This window comes from Sparus aurata, chromosome 18 (assembly GCF_900880675.1).
Source record: "Sparus aurata chromosome 18, fSpaAur1.1, whole genome shotgun sequence".
In the NCBI taxonomy this organism is placed as follows: Eukaryota; Metazoa; Chordata; class Actinopteri; order Spariformes; family Sparidae; genus Sparus; species Sparus aurata.
This window is the reverse complement of record NC_044204.1, coordinates 27,791,633-27,810,222: the sequence shown is the minus strand read 5'-3', so window position 1 is coordinate 27,810,222 and position 18,590 is coordinate 27,791,633. Positions and strand designations below refer to the sequence as shown.

At 40.1% G+C, this 18,590-nt stretch overlaps 3 protein-coding genes across 5 annotated transcripts in view; all 3 read right to left on the bottom strand.

The window, feature by feature from the left end:
• Positions 1-238: 238 nt before the first annotated feature.
• On the bottom strand, positions 239-5,002 carry LOC115569135 (phospholipase A and acyltransferase 3-like). 2 transcript variants are annotated; one of them, XM_030397076.1, is made up of 5 exons: positions 4,983-5,002; positions 2,785-2,859; positions 2,090-2,198; positions 1,690-1,958; positions 239-521 (listed from the first exon to the last, which is right to left on the bottom strand). In XM_030397076.1, the coding sequence occupies exons 2-5, from the start codon at positions 2,797-2,799 to the stop codon at positions 408-410; spliced, it is 507 nt and encodes a 168-aa protein (XP_030252936.1). In that variant the 5' UTR covers positions 2,800-2,859; positions 4,983-5,002; the 3' UTR covers positions 239-407. The 2 variants fall into 2 exon arrangements, with proteins under 2 accessions (XP_030252936.1, XP_030252935.1); XM_030397075.1 differs by lacking the exon at positions 4,983-5,002 and adding an exon at positions 3,756-4,172.
• A 1,470-nt stretch (positions 5,003-6,472) lies between these two features.
• On the bottom strand, positions 6,473-11,962 carry LOC115569136 (phospholipase A and acyltransferase 4-like). Of its 2 annotated transcripts, none has more exons than XM_030397078.1 (5): positions 11,876-11,962; positions 8,259-8,335; positions 7,808-7,928; positions 7,327-7,595; positions 6,473-7,150 (listed from the first exon to the last, which is right to left on the bottom strand). In XM_030397078.1, the coding sequence occupies exons 2-5, from the start codon at positions 8,271-8,273 to the stop codon at positions 7,052-7,054; spliced, it is 504 nt and encodes a 167-aa protein (XP_030252938.1). In that variant the 5' UTR covers positions 8,274-8,335; positions 11,876-11,962; the 3' UTR covers positions 6,473-7,051. The 2 variants fall into 2 exon arrangements, with proteins under 2 accessions (XP_030252938.1, XP_030252937.1); XM_030397077.1 differs by lacking the exon at positions 11,876-11,962 and adding an exon at positions 11,060-11,251.
• A 1,487-nt stretch (positions 11,963-13,449) lies between these two features.
• LOC115569137 (phospholipase A and acyltransferase 3-like) overlaps positions 13,450-18,590 on the bottom strand; it is a 28,402-nt gene continuing 23,261 nt past the window's right edge. Inside the window, exons 2-4 of the mRNA XM_030397079.1 lie at positions 14,692-14,806; positions 14,205-14,473; positions 13,450-13,975 (exon numbers count right to left, since the gene is read on the bottom strand). Coding sequence (XP_030252939.1) covers positions 13,871-13,975; positions 14,205-14,473; positions 14,692-14,806 — 489 coding nt within the window. The 3' untranslated portion in view covers positions 13,450-13,870. The remainder of the gene's footprint in view (positions 13,976-14,204; positions 14,474-14,691; positions 14,807-18,590) is intronic.

Sequence of the window (18,590 nt, the reverse complement as noted above, 5' to 3'; positions counted from 1 at the left end):
AAATCAACAAAAGTGGTCAAGGAAATAAGTGAACAGTGGAAACCATAAATAAAGAAATAAAGAAAAAAAAAGAAAAACAGAAACTGAAACCTTACTGAGGGATCACGAGGTGTGAGGGGACGCTGTGTCGCAGACAGAAAGCCTCATTTAGTATCACACAAATTATTCGTAATTCAAAACAATTACAAACATTTAATGTATGAGGAAGATGAAACATTATAAACTCCAGATAGAGACGTTTAGATTTGATTCAAGAGGTTTGTTTAATGCGTCTATTTATAATAATCTTCCAGTCAGCCACTTTTGTTTTTATCAATAGAAAAGACCATCTCAACTGATCATGATAAATAGTTATTAGGCTTTGTTGGTGATCTGTTGATCGAGCTCCTGAAGACCCTGGACTTCAATCACTGCGTGTTCTTGTCTTCTTTTTTGCTCCATCCAGACAGAGCTCCTGCCAGAGCCACAATACCCAGAATCCCGCCTGCTGCCGCCCCACCTGCGATCACGGCTTTACGCACCTGCAGACAAAATGTAACATCCTTTAGCTTGCAGGCAGGAATCTGATCAGCAGTCTTGACATTCAAAGCTCCATTAAAATGTATCCACACATATCCCTCATAATTAGAATTTTTTTGGTACCATCCTTTTCTATGATGATGTCACATGTAGATTATAATGTCAAAAAGGTTTGAAGAGTTTTCATTTGTGTGTTGATCCTCATTGTGACAATGAATCACTTTGAATCATTGTAGCTGACACGACAACTTCTACCATGTCTTCTTCATGGCCGGCTGCAGCCACAAGTCCTGAGTTGAACACTGACTGTGATGTAGGAGGACTGCTTGATGCGGTCAGTTCAGGAGGACAGTGCAGCAGGGCTCAAGTGGGGAGCAGACGCACATGAAGTCAGTTTAACCAGCTTCTTCACATCAAACAGGGTTTCCTCACCTTTTTATGAATTATCCATCACTTCTTATGGACAGTTCAGCCAGCAGACACATTGTTTGACTCACCACAGCCCTGAGTGTAGTCTTCTTGTTGAAGCTTGTGTGTTAGAGGCTCCACCCTGTGGTGCTCAGAGGATGATGCACTGAAGGCCTACACTAAAGATATTCATATATTTTTATAATTTTTTTCCATTGTGGAGTTGTCTGCAGTCAGCTGATGCCAGTTTGATTCAGGCTGTGATGCATTAATTTAAATATGTCACACATCTCTTTTCCAGTACACCATGTTTGTTCACTCAACTTTGACTAAAAAGAAGAGTTTTGTCTCACATTTTAATTATATTTTTATCCTTAATTTGCAGTGTTATCACTTTTAATGTTGGTTATCTGTCTTTTATTGAGTTATTTATCTATATATTGTCCTGTGTACAGAAGGTGCCCGTACCAAAGAGAGGAAACTGCTCGCTGTGTTAGTGTTATTCAAGTTAGGAAGAGCCTAAATGAAACTAAACCTTAATAAATGAAACAGAGCTGGCTGTGCTTGTTTGTTTGTTATGTTTGATCAATTGAAATGACTGAAAAACCTTCATACTTTTCAGCATAAACCATTTTTTCAAAACCCCACCAGCTTTTATATTCCTTTAATGTGTTTCTTGTGTGTCATCTCATACCAACACAACCTCCACCCCAGACACAAAAAGGTTTCTTTAATGTAAAAGACAAACATGGGTCCACTGACCTGCCAGGACTCAGCTTTTCCATATCGCAGCTTCTTTGCAAAGTGCTCACAGTTCCATGTCACAATGTCATACGGCTGCTCTGTGCCCACCAACTGAAGCGCCTCCTTCACAATGATATCTGTTTGATGGGGCTCGTACTTCTCATCCAGGTCATTGTTGACTTTCCAATCGTCAGTTCCCACCACTTCACTTAGCTTCTCTTTCTTCACCACGGCCCTCTGAGCTGCGACTGACATCACACTGCTGGCCCCAGCGCCAGCGACTTCAGCTGTGAATTAAACGGGTGTCAGAAGAAAGAGCAAAAAAAATGCACAGGATTATACACTAATTATGGTGACATATTTGTGGTTTATTGATTATGAATTGGTTTATCCAAACAAGTAGTATCGAGGGACTCACAGGGTGGTACCAAGTGAACAACTAAGCCATCACCAATGTACACAGCCCAGTGCTGATAGAGGCTCCTGGAGACCTCAATCAAGTCCCCAGGCTCTGGTTTCTGATCAGACTTTGATTAGAACAAACAGGAAACATGTTTGACTTTGGAACAGACTGTTTGGAAACAACTGCAGTACATTTGAGAACTCTGACATATGCTGGGTTACACAGATAAGCACAGATAATATCAGACTTTAAAGTTGAATCAGAAAGCTGATAAATAAAGCAGATAACGTTGAGTTAAATTGCCTTCATTGACTGAACAAGTGCAGCAGCTACACATGCAGCAGATGGCAGTATGCAAATACAGTGCTGTCCCAAGCCTTTTGGGGGACCTAAGCAGAATTTGATTTGGGGCCCCCCTCCCACCACTGCGGGGTCATAGTCATAAATGTGCTTGACATTTGTTGACACAAATGTCACACTATAATGTTACATTATAAATTGTAATAAATGCACATGACTCAAATGCGGCCGCTTAGTTCGCTTGCGCCTCAGGCCGGCTCTGTGCAAATGTAAAGTTGGTTTGTTGATTGCTAATGAACCACAGATGAAGACAAAGAAGACACTGGAAAGAAGATGATGAAGGAGAAGAAGAAGAAGACGAAGAAGTGGCAGAAGACTTTAGTATTCTGATCCAGTGATAGTTTCCCAACCTCTGACTGGCCCATGTCAGTTTGTTTCGTCTGTAAACCTTAAACTGGTTTCACCTTCCAGATGACTCTCAGCACCTGCAGGAACAAATCATTTCATTAGCACACAACATGAGATAAAGAGAAAAGTAAATGTAATGTTGAGGCATCATTGATGTGGGAATTGTGTTAGAAAAGAGTAGTAGTAGTCTTTATTTAAAGCCTTTATTAGTCAGGGCAGTGGTTTTCAAACGTGTTGTGTCAAAGACACACCTGTATTCATATCTGTGTAAAATAGCCTCTATAGCATTGTGTTATCTAATCACTCTGTACACAGATACTTTTAGATCCCTGGAGGGTTTGTAAAGGATTTTTCATATTTTGCCTCAGTATAAGGAAGTAAATGTAGAGTCGTAAACCCCAAAATGAACTTGTCATTTCAAGATTAATGTCGACCCCAACAGACCCCATTTTAAGATTTTAGCAAATAAACAAAATAATACAAATGCTGCAGGTTCTTCTAACTAGAAATGACAACAGTCCTCGGTTACACTACAGTTTGTGTTGATGTTTTGACAGTTTAACAATAATGTCTCTGATGTAGATGATCTGTTGACCCAGGTATTGTGTGATTCATTTATCTACCATTCTACAACACAGGGTTGTATAACTCAATGGTAGTTAATCCTGTTTTGTCAAAATTGTTTAAGAGAGGTGTTATTTTTACCAAATAAAAAACAAATGTCGTGACTGATATAAAGATGACACAAAATGAAACAGTTTTGAGATCACTGTGACCTTCATTAATGTCACCGATATAACCAAGGCAGAAACTGATACTTTGACGTCAACCCATATGTTTGTGTGCTTGCAAATTTAACATGTTCAGTCCAGATTAAACTGTAAACACTGTGTGTTAGCAACAGATGGAATGTAAAGTAAAGTGTGTGTCATGATTGGGATCTTTGATGTGGCTGTTTTTGTGGGTTCTGTACTCCTGTGTTTTCAGAGGTACTCTGCAGATGGTGGGTTCGGCTTCGAGGATAACTGGAGTTCCTCGACCTCCAGCCTCCACCAGCCCTGAAACTCTCTGAGCCAGTTCACCCGTGTCTCCACTTCCCTCTGTTGGGAAAGATGCAGGACAGCCAACACACTCCTCAGCATTCTCCAGTGCTTCACCTCAAGTAAACCTCTCTGCTCTCTGAGCCTCCCCTGCAACTCCACCTCTGCCAGCTGACTCAAGACCTGCACATCATTCTGACCTTCTGTGTCAAATAAACCTCTTAAACCCATCCCAGTCTGGTTTGGATCCTGCAAAATCAGTCTTAATCAGTCATCAATCATCAACAGCGACACTGTGTGTGTTTGTCACAAAATCACTGGCAAATTTTACCCCACAACCTCCATTTTGACAAAACTGTTCCACAGATCCACAATGATTTCATGAACGTGTTCTGTGAGAACCTGCATATAAAATACATGTAAAAAATGTGCTTCTAAATGCTTCTAATTCAAACAAAATTACAGTTACAAAATGATGATGAATGAACTCAACACCTAATTGCTAAAATAAAACTGAAATTACTTTATATCATTTTAATTTGTTTTGTTTCAGTTTAGTTTGAGTTTTTCCTGAGGCTATTGTTTCGAATGAATTTTCAGGTTAGACAAGTTTTCGTTCAAGGGTGTCGATTTAGTTTCACTTTTAATTCACGATAACCACCCTGAGACCAAACAACAGAAACACCTTCAGGTAGCCCATAACAAAGTATACCTGGTTTGAAAGCACCAAAAACTAACCTGAACACTTCCAGAATGATCCTGGCTGTGTGAACGTTTTTGGAGTTTAGTTTGAGTTCTTCCTTAAAGGTTTTGTTTTAATTTAGTTTAGATGTTTTTTTCCACAGCTCATTTTGGTTTTAGTTTCAGTTTTAATTTAAGAGATAACAATCTGGATGGCAGCACAATTCAGCAGCACCAAAAGTAAACATTGAAAATCATAGTTAAGTTCAATAAACAATTCTTTAAAATAGTTTCACATAAGTATTAATCGGTATAGTTGATTTAATAGACTGGCAACATAGGCATAAAACATTCACTAACTGTCTGTACAGTACAAAATAAACCAGTTTTAACATTTTAGCAAACATACAAATACTGTCGGGTCTTCTAACAAAAAAAATTAAATTCTATTCAAATGTTTCATCAGTGTGTCCTCTTACCTTTAACGATGCAGTCGAATGTCAGAGACGTCTCCGAAGAGCCACATAACTTCATCTGTGAGATCAAGTTATTCAAGTTTACCTCCACAATGAAGGTGCAATCCAAATGTCACAATGTACACGCCCACATTTTACACAGATTTACATGTAGCTTAAATAAATATCTAAAGAATTAAGTAGCCTAAATAAATAAAAGGGGGGAATTCAGGTAACTTCAGGTTGGTAGATCCTCCAGTAAACTTACAAAAAACTGTCTACTCACTCCAGTGATGTTTCTATAAATCAATTTAGGCCATTTCAACATTTTTATGTTGAAATTAATCTGGAACATGCATTCTTCTAAGCTACACATCTTCATACATACCTTGACCCCCCTCTCTGACTCTAGCAGCATGTTCAGCTAATGTGAGTAAAGTGTTACGCTACAATTAAAATGGTTGTTATGAGGACAAACTTCAGTACACATGGATATAAATGGACTTACTGAATACATAATAGTCTCAGCTTCCCAGTCATGGCTGATTTAAGCTACTAGTAATTAATGAAATGGTCAATATTCTGTTATCTAATCAATATTAAAGTTGATTCTACACCTTCCTAAAAACAGATTCATGCAAAACTAGAATGGCACTCAGTAGAGCACATAACTCCACCAAGGCTCAAACCTTTAAATATTTTTGGGGATTTTTTTGTTCTGCATCAGTTTGTACTCACTCATAGATACCAGCCACCTAAATACACCTGATTGTTTTCATCAAGATCTATGAATTATTCTCTGAGAAATTAATGAAAATGATGGAAGTCAGGGCGCTGGTTATCTCAGATGGTAGAGTGGGCGTAACATGTACAGAGGCTTTGTCCTCACTGCAGCAGCCCAAGCTTCGATACCCAGCCAGCGGCCCTTTGCTGCATGTCACTCCCCCTCTCTCTCATCCTGTTTCCTGTCAATCTATCCTGTCAATAAATCCATATATAGGCCAAAAAGATTATTTAAAAAAAAACGTTGGAAGTCAGAAAAACTTTCTGGATACGTCACTTTATCAGGATCTGCACCAAAAGTTAATGTGGTGAATGGAAACTTGATGATTTGGACTTCTGTGGACTTCATTATTCTTTATTCATTTTAGAGGTGATTTTGAGGTGCAATTTCTTCACATTGCTGCAGTGAAATGTAACCAAATGTGTACCTGTGATAGAGTAAGACATCAGATTGAAGATGCGAAGACAATGATGAACTAACCTATGAAGGAATAGTTTGGTGAAAGGTCAAAGTCAGAATAGATCTTTTGATTTGGTTTTGACCATGAAGTCAAAATTCAAGAAATTCAAGTTGGCTACAATGTTACCAGATTTCATTCATGATAGGAGATGATATTTGGAGTTACCGACCACAACAATTATTAACAACCAACAAAAAAAATGAAATAAAATAAAAGCCCACCCCTTTAAGACCCCTTAAAAAACATGAGAAACAAACATAGTAGACTCCCTGCAGAGTGAAAAGTGTTTTATTGTGAAATTTCAACAATCGGGTGCAGTGGGAATAACTGAGTTTAATATCATTAAGAAGAACATCAGAGTAAACAATCACTTGGATTTGTCTGATAAACGATCAGTAAAATAAAACTTGTTCGATAATTGAAAAGGTTCAATCTTCATAAAGAAGACATACCAGCAAAAGCACTGAGGCTATATGTATCTTTAAGGACCTTCACTTTGCTCTCTAGGACCATGCTGACCATATTTACTGTAGTTCAGGCACAAATCTTAACTCAGTAAAATAGGCGCCACGTGAAATGGTTTAGAAAGAAAGAAAGACTACCATCCAGAATCACTCAAATTATTCTTGACTCAAAGAAATGATAAACAATTTAATGTCAGAGGAAGACTCCAGCTAAATCGTCAAACAGTCAGCGGGGACATGTCAAAAGACAAGTACAGAAGTATTAAAATAGTTCAGTCATCATGAAACTGAGTTCATGGAGGTGCTCTTACAATAAAGAGGAAGTGTAGCGTGCTGGAAAGTTTCAGATAGGAGGAGAGGTGGAGGCAAATGTCTGTCAGTCTGTCTATGGTCTTCTGAAGAGTTCTACTGCAGCATTAGCTAAAGCCATGGGAAGCTTACCAGGTCTGTAAAGGGAGGCTGTAGCAGCATCTACCACCATCCCCTGTGGAAGGCAACAAACATCTTGAAGTTAGATGATGAGCAGACTTTTCTTAACAAACTAAAGTCCTTCAAAATCATTCACAATGCTGGGAAATATAGAGTTTTAATCCTGTCTAACATCGCTAACCCTTCTCTGTTTTCACCACAGCCACACAAAAAAAAATTGGGACCACTGACCTGAAAGGAAACAGCTTTTCCATAACGCAACTTGGTTGCAAAGTGCTCACAGTTCTTCCTGGTGACTGAGTACTCCATCCTCTTGCCCACCTGCCTGAGCGCCTCCTCCACAATGATGCGAGGTGAGCGGGGTCTGTACATCTTGTCCAGGCTGTTGCTGATTTCCCATTTGCTGTCTCCCACCGCCTCCTGCAGCTTCTGTTTCCTCACCATGGCCTTCTCATTTGGGGCAGACCTCAAGCTGCTGGAAGCTGCACCTGAGACTTCATCTATGAATAAAAAGAGAGAAACAGAGTTTGTGCAGGATTATTAACTAAATATTGCAACATGTTTTTTAGTGGTTTATTAATCATGAATCAGTTCAAACAAACAATCTAATTTGATAATCTGGTCTGTAAATGTTACAGTGACAGCAGGCTGTTATTATTCCAGACTCTGACAGGTCAGGATTAGAGAGTAGCAGTACAGACAGAGGACTCACCGCCTGGTGGCAATGTCACATGAACAACGTAGCCATCACCAACATACACAGCCCAGTGCAGATAGACACCTCGGGAGATCGCAATCAAGTCCCCAGGCTCTGGTGTCTGATCAGACTTGGACTAGAACAAACAGGAAACATGTTTGACTTTGAAACAGACTGTTTGGAAACAACTGCAGTACTTGAGAACTCTGACATAATCTGGGTTACACACAGATAAAATAAGACTTTAAAGGTGAATCATAAAGCTGATAAATAAAGCAGATAACATTGAGTTAAATTGCCTTCTTTGACTGAACAAGTACAGCATCTACACATGCAGCAGATGGCAGTATGCAAATGTAAAGTTGGTTTGTAGATGAATCACAGATAAAGACAAAGAAGAAGACAAAGAAGACGAAGAAGTGGCAGAATACGATTTAGTATTCTGATCCAGTGATAGTTTCCTAACCTCTGACTGGCCCATGTCAGCGTTTGTTTCGTCTGTAAACCTTAAACTGGTTTCACCTTCCAGATGACTCTCAGCACCTGCAGGAACAAATCATTTCATCAGCACACAACATGAGATAAAGAGAAAAGTAAATGTAATGTTGAGGCATCATTGATGTGGGAATTGTGTTAGAAAAGAGTAGTAGTAGTCTTTATTTAAAGCTTTTATAAGTCAGGGCAGTGGTTTTCAAACATGTTGTGTCAAAGGCACACCTGTATTCATATCTGTGTAAAATAGCCTCTATAGCATCGTGTTATCTAATCACTCTGTACACAGATACTTTTAGATCCCTGGAGGGTTTTTGAAGGACTTTTTCAGAGAACAGATTTTGCCTCAGTATGAGGAAAGTAAATGTGTACAAAGGATATAGTAAATTAAAAACTCACTCATCACTTGTTTCGTTGTGTATTACAATAATAACCTAATTCTAATAAAACAAATAAAAATAAAAACAAAAGGACAAACGCTGACTCGTTTACTCAGGAAACAAGTTACAAGATTGATTTCTTTATCATTTTACAACTTTTAGCTGCAGTTCCTTTGTGTTACTCACAAAATGATAACAAATTCATATGAATAGGTGAAAAAAACAAAATGTAATAACAACAATCAGACATATTTTCTGTTATCCATTATAACCAGATGTTGTGTGACAACATAACTTCTAGTTAGTTCAGTCCCCATCAATACACTCAGTAGCCACTTTATTAAGAGCACTTAGTTTCAAAAAAGGTTATAACATTTCATAGCTTCATCATCTGTTGTTTCATTTTAGTTTTATTTTTTTTTTCTGGTCCTGTTTGGAACAAAATTTTCCACTGCTTTGATTTTATTTCTGTTTTAATTTCCGGTAAGTGACCTTGAAACAAAATGAAAGAAACACTTGCAGGTACAAAAACTACACCTTTAAAATGGTTGTTTTCAATATTTAGTTTGACATTTTTCTGATAAGGTTTTGTTTTATTAATCTTTAATTTACGAAATATGTTACTGCTCATCTGGTCAGGTCAGCCACAGACATATATGCTTATACATATATACATAGACGCTTCGCTGAGCGTGTTGGCCCGTTGCTGCGATACGTCTGTGCATCCGCCATATTGGATGTGGCACCTGTATACTAAACATATAGTGAGAAGTTAACTTTCATATTCATCACAGAACGTCACAGACATTGTTTTTGGTACCCATCTGTTTCCCAAATATATCCATACCTATGTGAATGTGTACATGAGAGGCATTAACTTATAGCTCTTTGTAGCAGAAGCTTTATAAAGTTCACTCCATTGACTTGTATTAGATCACGGGGCAGATATACCACATCCAATATGGCGATGACTTCCACGTACAATTCAGCGCACAATGAGGCAACGATGGACAGATTCCTAACCCTTTTAGGTGATCCACAAAGATGCAACAGTCTATTACATTTTAAGAGGAAAACAGGATAGAGTCGTGAAAACCTCTCTCAAATTATAATCAAACATCTTAAATTGACCCACCCAAGCAAGTTGAATTGATAGAAAATGACAATACAAGGTAAACAATGGGGATCCCCTATAGGTCAATAAATGAGACTGATGCAGTGTTCCTCAAAAGATGTTTATTTTAAATTGTAAAAAGAAGGTTCTTAACGATTAAACACACACACACACATATGTATGTATGTATGTTTGTATGTATGTATGTATATATATATATATATATATATATATATACATATATATATATATGGCCCTGCTGCTTCCTGGTCCGTGTCTCCAAAATATTTCAGAATTGCTCCTGCAAAGACAAAACTCCTCAGGTTACCAAGCAAAATAGATCCTAAGAAAATACTCATACTATTTAATTGAGTTATGTTGCAGTAGTGCAGAAATTCATCTGTTTTTATTTTAGACATTGCAATATCCAGTACAGTGTCCCTTTAAAGCATGCACCCCATTTTCAGTTTTCGACATATTGTACTTGTTAGAGTTCTAAAATGAAGATAAATGACTGATGAGCACTATGTGATATTGAAGGAATGTTTTTGTGTATATTTCTCAGGGTATTACAAAGTGGACTACTTGTACCTAACTGATGATATGGTCTTAACCTATATTCTGTGGGCAGAACTAACAGTCATATATAGTAAAGTTTACTTTAAATTTACTTTAATTTGTGTTATTATGATTCTTTTGAATAAAAAAAAAAGTAATACATCAATAACATAACTAAACTGTAGGAATGTTGGCAGATGTGTTAAAATGATATTGTCACAATAAATATTCTAATAAATGTGGTAAAGAAAGATGCAACTAACTCGGCAGAGTTAACAATAATCCACTTCCACAATAGTCCTTAATAATCCACAGTAGGCCAAACATGTATTGATGTTGTTAAGCACACTTCACATTAGAGACCTATAAACTGAGGACACACTAAAATGGATAAATTAGTCATAAAAATAATCCTAAAGTAATGTTACGTGGCAAATATTGAACAGCAGAGGAGGTCTCTGACAGAACAGCAGCTCCACTGGACGATGATACAGCAGACATGACATGTACCTAACAACACACCCTCCCTCCCAAATGTAATGCCAGCGAACTGGACCTGCTATAATTCACTAAAAACTGGTGTCACTTCAGTCAATCAGTCTCAAGGCATTCACATGTGACATACATGTTATTTTAGCCTTTTCCTAAAGCAAACACATACGCTAGCTAAAAGTTCGTCATCACGGCTCCCCCTCCACCCCGCGTCATGAAAACAAACCTTACCTTCATCCTGTGAGCGTTCTTCTTCACCTGTTTTATTCCTTTTCTCTTTTCTGAACCAGATGAATATGTTTGTTTTGATGCCATGTTAATTCCACCATCATTCTCCTCACTAACATCAATGACCGGTAGCGGCTCAACTCAACGCCTGCAGTACCCTGAACACCCCCCGGTCGTCATAGCGACGCGGTACTGATGCCGGCCGTGACGCTCTCACTGGATGATGATCGTCTCTGACCAATCAGCGGCCGTATCGCCGTGGCTCGTTTGAAACCTCAGTGGAGGTGCTACGAAAATAAAAACCAGATACCTTTCAAACATTTTCCCGGTGAAAAACCAAATTAAGGCGAGCCGAGTCGGTGCCATGCAGTTGAAAAGTGCGAGTCACTCATCAGATATTGAGGCCAGACTTGTAACTTGAGGGGCCCCCCAGTGGTGCGGGGGCCCTTTGCACCCGCATAGTCCGCATATAGCAAGAAATTGCTCTGCGTCTTTGTGTCTATGACGTCAGCTCATCTTAGTTTCAGTTTTGATTTGCGATAACATATCTTGAACAAATAAGGGACAACCTAAATCCACAGGCCCAACATGTTTACTCAGCACCTCTCTAAACCAGCTTGAGGTGTCAGGACCAGGGCTGAGAAAAATATAACGAGAGGAGGTGAATAAAGTCGAAAAGTCCAGAATAAACTTGACATTTCAAGATTAAAGTCGACAAATTATTTTAACAAATAAACAAAATAATACAAATGCTTCAGGTTCTTCTAAATAGAAATCACAACAGTCCTCAGTTACACTATAGTTTGTTTGTTTTCTTACCTTATAATGTCCAATATCTGAGACACCTGCAAGAAGCCCACCACCAAACTTCAGCTGTGTGTCAGTGAGCTGATTTATGTCTGCCAGCTGGAACGGGAAACTTTCAGAATAAAAGCATCACCCAACAGTCACAATGTCCACTCGTACATCTAACACAGACTAATAATACAAATGTAGCTTACATAAATAGATTAATCAATACATTTAAGGTAGAACGTATTACATTTTACAGAGAGGAGTTTCTGTTGCTTCTGCCCTCATTGAATTAATAAAAACTTTAAAAACCTTCCAGTACCCTACCAAACATTTTAACAGAAAACTGTTAGTCAAATCAAACAGGGTTTACTCACCTTTTTATGAATTATCCATCACTTCTTATGGACTGTTCAGCCAGCGGACACATTGTTTGACTCACCACAGCCCTGAGTGTAGTCTTCTTGTTGAAGCTTGTGTGTTAGAGGCTCCACCCTGTGGTGCTCAGACGATGATGCACTGAAGGCCTACACTAAAGATATTCATATATTTTGATAGAGGTCCCTGAAGATCTCAATCAAGTCCCCGAGCTCCAGTTTCTCATCAGACTTTGATTAGGGCATACAGAGAAAATTAGGTCTGACTTTGCAAAAATTGCGTTTGGCAATAACTGCAGTACATCTGAGCCAGGCAGACTCTCTGACATAAACTGGGTTATACAAAGATAATGCAAAACTTTTAACCTGTTTTCAACCAAATTACATCATATTCTATGTATAATAACACATTGGATACATGCTATAACAGTTGCTTGATTAAAAATAATTGCTGTAATAGAAGAAATGTTGAAGTATATTTTCTATTTTTTTTTTGTCTTATCAGTGGCTGATTAGGTGGGTGTGAAATTTTAACTATTTGTCAGATTCCCTGCAAACGACTTCATCCTTTCGATAACATTATTTGGACATCCCACCCTTAGTAATACTAGTATCTGACAGCAGTATTCCAAGCCGCCAGGATGCGTTCCCCCTGTTTTAAATGGTCAAATTGAATGATATCTGTAAATCACAGGACTTATCTGTTGTGGAGAAAGAAGTCTGGAGTATGAATTTGAAAGATGTGTGAGCCTCCTTTCATATTGAACAGAGGGGGAACAGTATCTGACAGTAAACTGCCAGGATGCGTTCCCCCTGTTTTAAATGATCAAATTGAATGATGTGAGCCTGAAAATCACAGGACTTATCTGTTGTGGCGAAAGAAGTCAGGAGTATGAATTTGAAAGATGTGTGAGCCTCCTTTCATACTGTACAGAGGGGGAACAGTATCTGACAGTAATATTCCAAGCTGTCAGGATGCGTTCCCACTGTTATAAATAGTCAAATTGAATGATGTGAGCCTGAAAATCACAGGACTTATCTGTTGTTGGGAAAGAAGTCACGAGTATGAATTTGAAAGATGTGTGAGCCTCCGTTCATATTGAACAGAGGGGGAACAGCATGACGTCAGAGGAAAATGGCCGCCGTGTGAAATGGTGCAGAAAGAAAGATCCAGAATCATACCAATTATTCTTTATTCAAAACAAAGACAGAGAATTTAATGTTAGAGGAAGACAGAACTTTATAGACTCCAGCTAAATTGTCAAACAATCGGCGCAGACATGTCAGAAGACAAGGAGTGTTGAATTGGTTCAGTCATCATGAAACTGAGTTCATGGAGGTGCTCTTACAACAAAGAGAGTGTGTGGGACATTACAAGACATGTCTGTGATATATAATTAGCTTATTTTGATTGTCTAAGACATTCTTGTCTTATCATGTATTGGCAACAGAGACATTCAGATTTGACTTAAGGAGCTTTTCAGCCTGTTGGATCTCTTATCCATCATTAAAAAATAAACTTATAATCTTCTAAAAAATATTTATCTAAAAATATAAAGAAAGGTCATCTAGGCATCTTAATTTAAAAAAGTGGAACGTTTCTGACAGTAGGAGAGGTGGAGGAAAATGTCTGTCAGTCTGTCTATCAATTTCTGATGAGTCCTGCTACAATTGCTGCTGCACCCACAACAACACCGCCCACTGCTGCAACAATACCTGTTGCAGTTGCTGCTTGTTCTGCCTTTCTCACCTGTAGAGGGCAACACACATCTTTAAGTTAGATGATGAGCAGAGTTTTCTTGACATTCTCAAGTCCTTTAAAATCATTCACAACTCTGGGAAATATAGAGTTTTAAAAACCAAAGAATCACACTTTCAAAAACAACTGGCTACATCCTGTCTAACATTGCCAACCCTTCACTGTTTTTCTCGACAGCCACAAAAAGAGTCGTTTGTGTAAAAAAAATGGGTCCACTGACCTGAATGGACTCAGCTTTTCCGTAGCGCAGCTTGGTTGCAAAGTGCTCACAGTTCTCGCTGAGGACGAAGTATTCCATCATCTTGCCCACCTCCAGGAGCGCCTCCTCCACAATGATGTGAGCTCGGCGGGGCTTGTACTTCTTGTCCAGGATGTTGTTGATTCTCCATTTGTTGTCTCCCACCGCCTCCTGCAGCTTCTGTTTCCTCACCATGGCCTTCTTAGTTGGGGCAGACATCAAGCTGTTGGAAGCTGCATGTCGGACATCAGCTATGAATAAAAAAGTGAAACGGAGAGAGTTTGTGCAGGATTATGCACTAAATATTGCAACATGTTTTTTTAAATTTATTTATTAATCATGAATCACTTCAAACAAATAATCTAATTTGATAATCTGGTCTCTAAATGTTACAGTGACAGCAGGCTGTTATTATTCCAGACTCTGACAGGTCAGGATTAGAGAGTAGCAGTACAGACAGAGGACTCACCGTCTGGTGGTGATGTCACGTGAACCACGAAGCCATCACCAACATACACAGCCCAGTGCTGATAGGTGCCTCGGAAGATTTCAATCAAGTCCCCAGGCTCTGGTGTCTGATCAGACTTGGATTAGAATAAACAGGAAACATGTTTTACTTTGCAACAGACTGTTTGGAAACAACTGCAATATATTTGAGAACTTTGACATGATCAGGTTTACACAGAGAAAGCACAGATGATATAAGACTTGAATAATGAAGCTGATAAATTAAGCAGATAACATTGAGTTAAATTTGTTCTTTGACTGAACAAGTGCAGCATCTACACATCCAGCAGATGGCAGTATGCAAATGTAAAGTCGGTTTTGAGATTGCCAATGAACGCCAGATAAAGACAAAGAAGAAGACAACACTGAAAAGAAGATGATGAAGGAGAAGAAGACAAAGAAGACAAAGAAGTGGCAGAAGATGATTTAGTATTCTGATCCAGTGATAGTTTCCTAACCTCTGACTGGCCCATGTCAGTTTGTTTCGTCTGTAAACCTTAAACTGGTTTCACCTTCCAGATGACTCTCAGCACCTGCAGGAACAAATCATTTCATTAGCACACAACATGAGATAAAGAGAAAAGTAAATGTAATGTTGAGGCATTATTGATGTGGAAATTGTGTAAGAAAAGAGTAGTAGTAGTCTTTATTCAAAGCTTTTATTAGTCAGGGCAGTGGTTTTCAAACGTGTTGTGTCAAAGGCACACCTGTATTCATATCTGTGTAAAATAGCCTCTATAGCATCGTGTTATCTAATCACTCTGTACACAGATACTTTTAGATCCCTGGAGGGTTTGTAAAGGACTTTATCAGGGAACAGATTTTGCCTCAGTATGAGGAAGTAAATATATGGATTGGTTTGGTCACCAACTGCGACTGTGTTGAGTGCCATAGTGATGACGTTTTTTTGTATGCCTACCAGTCTATGATGCCAACACAGACGTATGCATCGCCGATTCACCATGGTTCCATTGGCAAAGCTCTACTGGGAATTATTTTTCTGGATTGACGAAGAAAACAAATTCTGTGGCCAACAAACTTTTGATGTCAGTCTACTATCATATCTTCTATTTAAACCCTAGGGTTGGGCAACCCTAATAATCCTACCCGACTCTGTTGGCAGAAGAGCTGTGGACTTATTACTCTGAGCAGCATTCATGGGAATAAATTACAACATAATATATTTGAATATACTTCTTTTCTTTTTTTCTTTATTCTTTTTTTTGGGGGATTTTCAAAATGAAGCAGGGTTGGTTTGGTGGGGCAATCGAAGTATTTGGGGCCCGTGTAGTTCCTTTTTGTTACTAACACAATTATAACTCAATTATATGAATGGGTGAATAATACTAAATTGTATAACAATAATCAGACATATTTTCTATTATCCATTAATAGAAGTTGGTTCCTGTTTTGAACAAAAATTTCCATTACATCGATTTAGTTTCTCTTTTAATTTCCGGGAAGTAACCTTGACACAAAATGAAAGAAACCCTCGAAGGTACAAAAACACCTTTAAAATAATCGTTTTCAATGTTTAGTTTGACATTTTTCTGAGAAGGTGATGTTTTCACTTATCTTCAATTAATGACATTTGTTGGTCAGTTCAGTTCACTTTAGCAAAAGTTTAGATTTAACATCTCTTGAACAAATAATGGACAACCTAAATCCACAGGCCCAACATGTTTACTCAGCACCTCTCTAAACCAGCTTGAGGTGTCGGGACCAGGGATGAGAAAAATATAATGAGAGGAGGTGAATAAAGTCTAAATTTCCAGAGTAAACATGACATTTCAAGATTAAAGTCATCCCCGACAGACTTCGGTTTAAGATTTTAGCAAATAAACAAATAATACAAATGCTGCAGGTTCTTCTAAATAGAAATCACAACAGTCCTCGGTTACACTACAGTATGTTGTTTTCTTACCTTTAACAATAATGTCCAATATCTGAGACACCTGCAAGAAGCACCCCACCAAAGTTCAGCTGTGTGTCAGTGAGCTGATTGTTGCTGTATTTATTCAGGTGGAGCAGGAAACCTTCAGAATAAAAGCATAACCCAAAGACTAATAACACAAATGTAGCTTTACCCTTGTATGGTGTTCAGGTCTGTGGGATCTGTTAAGAAAAATGATACGATTCATTATTTTTTCAGACTCGGACTCACTGGCCTCGGCTCATTTTCTGTGAAGAACATATAGCTATCAGAACACACTTTCAATGACCACACACTGCACACGCCCTCTACACATTTATATTACAAACAGGATCCACTGTGAGTGGACTGTGTACGTGTGTGTGTGTGTGTGTGTGTGTGTGTGTGTGTGTGTGTGTGTGTGTGTGTATGTGTGTGTGTGTGTGACAGAGAGAGAGAGAGAGAGAGAGAGAGTTTTGTGTTTCTGAACCTGTCGTTCCGCACATTGTCCCAAAAATACGCACCATCACTGTCTGCTCACATTCCTGCACATTCACCCTCTGTCTTGCAGGAACCATTCTTTATTTTTTCTCACACTCTAGCCCAGCTGCAAATTAGGGGCGGGACACACTAAGTATAATACAGCTTTGTGTGTGGTTCCTTATCACAGATGATCAAGATGGCCAACAGATTCTCTGCTCAGAGGAGCTTGTAATTGTACTTGGAAGAGAGAGAAGCTTTTGATGATGATGTAGAGGAGGAGGTTTCAGAATATGAGGATCACATTTCTGACTGTGACTTTGAAGAAGAGGTTGAGATTGAGCATCAGATAGCTCCAAAATGAAGACGAGCCCCAGGACCAGCCTGTCAGCAGCCAGCTTCAGGACCAGCCTGTCAGCAGCCAGCCTCAGGACCAGCCTGTCAGCAGCCAGCTTCAGGACCAGCCTGTTAGCAGCCAGCCTCAGGACCAGCCTGTCAGCAGCCAGCCTCAGGACCAGCCTGTTAGCAGCCAGCTTCAGGACCAGCCTGTCAGCAGCCAGCTTCAGGACCAGCCTGTCAGCAGCCAGCTTCAGGACCTGTCAGCAGCCAGCTTCAGGACCCCGGTCAGCAGCACTTAGGACACCTGTTAGCAGCCAGCTTCAGGACCAGCCTGTCAGCAACCAGCTTCAGGACCAGCCTGTTAGCAGCCAGCTTCAGGACCAGCCTGTCAGCAGCCAGCCTCAGGACCAGCCTGTTAGCAGCCAGCTTCAGGACCAGCCCGTCAGCAGCCAGCTTCAGGACCAGCCCGTCAACAGCCAGCTTCAGGACCAGCCCGTCAGCAGCCAGCTTCAGGACCAGCCTGTCAACAGCCAGCCTCAGGACCAGCCTGTTAGCAGCCAGCTTCAGGACCAGCCTGTCAACAGCCAGCCTCAGGACCAGCCCGTCAACAGCCAGCTTCAGGACCAGCCCATCAGCAGCCAGGTTCAGGACCAGCCTGTCAACAGCCAGCCTCAGGACCAGCCTGTCAGCAGCCAGCCTCAGGACCAGCCTGTTAGCAGCCAGCTTCAGGACCAGCCCGTCAGCAGCCAGCTTCAGGACCAGCCCGTCAGCAGCCAGCTTCAGGACCAGCCCGTCAACAGCCAGCTTCAGGACCAGCCTGTCAGCAGCCAGCTTCAGGACCAGCCTGTTAGCAGCCAGCTTCAGGACCAGCCTGTCAGCAGCCAGCTTCAGGACCAGCCCGTCAACAGCCAGCTTCAGGACCAGCCCGTCAGCAGCCAGCTTCAGGACCAGCCCGTCAACAGCCAGCTTCAGGACCAGCCCGTCAACAGCCAGCTTCAGGACCAGCCCGTCAGCAGCCAGCTTCAGGACCAGCCTGTTAGCAGCCAGCTTCAGGACCAGCCTGTCAGCAGCCAGCCTCAGGACCAGCCTGTTAGCAGCCAGCTTCAGGACCAGCCCGTCAACAGCCAGCT

What these genes read in the sequence shown, in the direction of transcription:
- LOC115569135 (XM_030397076.1), bottom strand. An exon ending in TGTTCACTTGGTACCACCCT is followed by an intron (nt 1,959 to 2,089) that starts GTGAGTCCCTCG and finishes TTTAATTCACAG; the next exon opens with CTGAAGTCGCTGGCGCTGGG. An exon ending in GAAAAGCTGAGTCCTGGCAG is followed by an intron (nt 522 to 1,689) that starts GTCAGTGGACCC and finishes TTTTGTCTGCAG; the next exon opens with GTGCGTAAAGCCGTGATCGC.
- LOC115569136 (XM_030397078.1), bottom strand. An exon ending in TGTGACATTGCCACCAGGCG is followed by an intron (nt 7,596 to 7,807) that starts GTGAGTCCTCTG and finishes TTTTATTCATAG; the next exon opens with ATGAAGTCTCAGGTGCAGCT. An exon ending in GAAAAGCTGTTTCCTTTCAG is followed by an intron (nt 7,151 to 7,326) that starts GTCAGTGGTCCC and finishes TGCCTTCCACAG; the next exon opens with GGGATGGTGGTAGATGCTGC.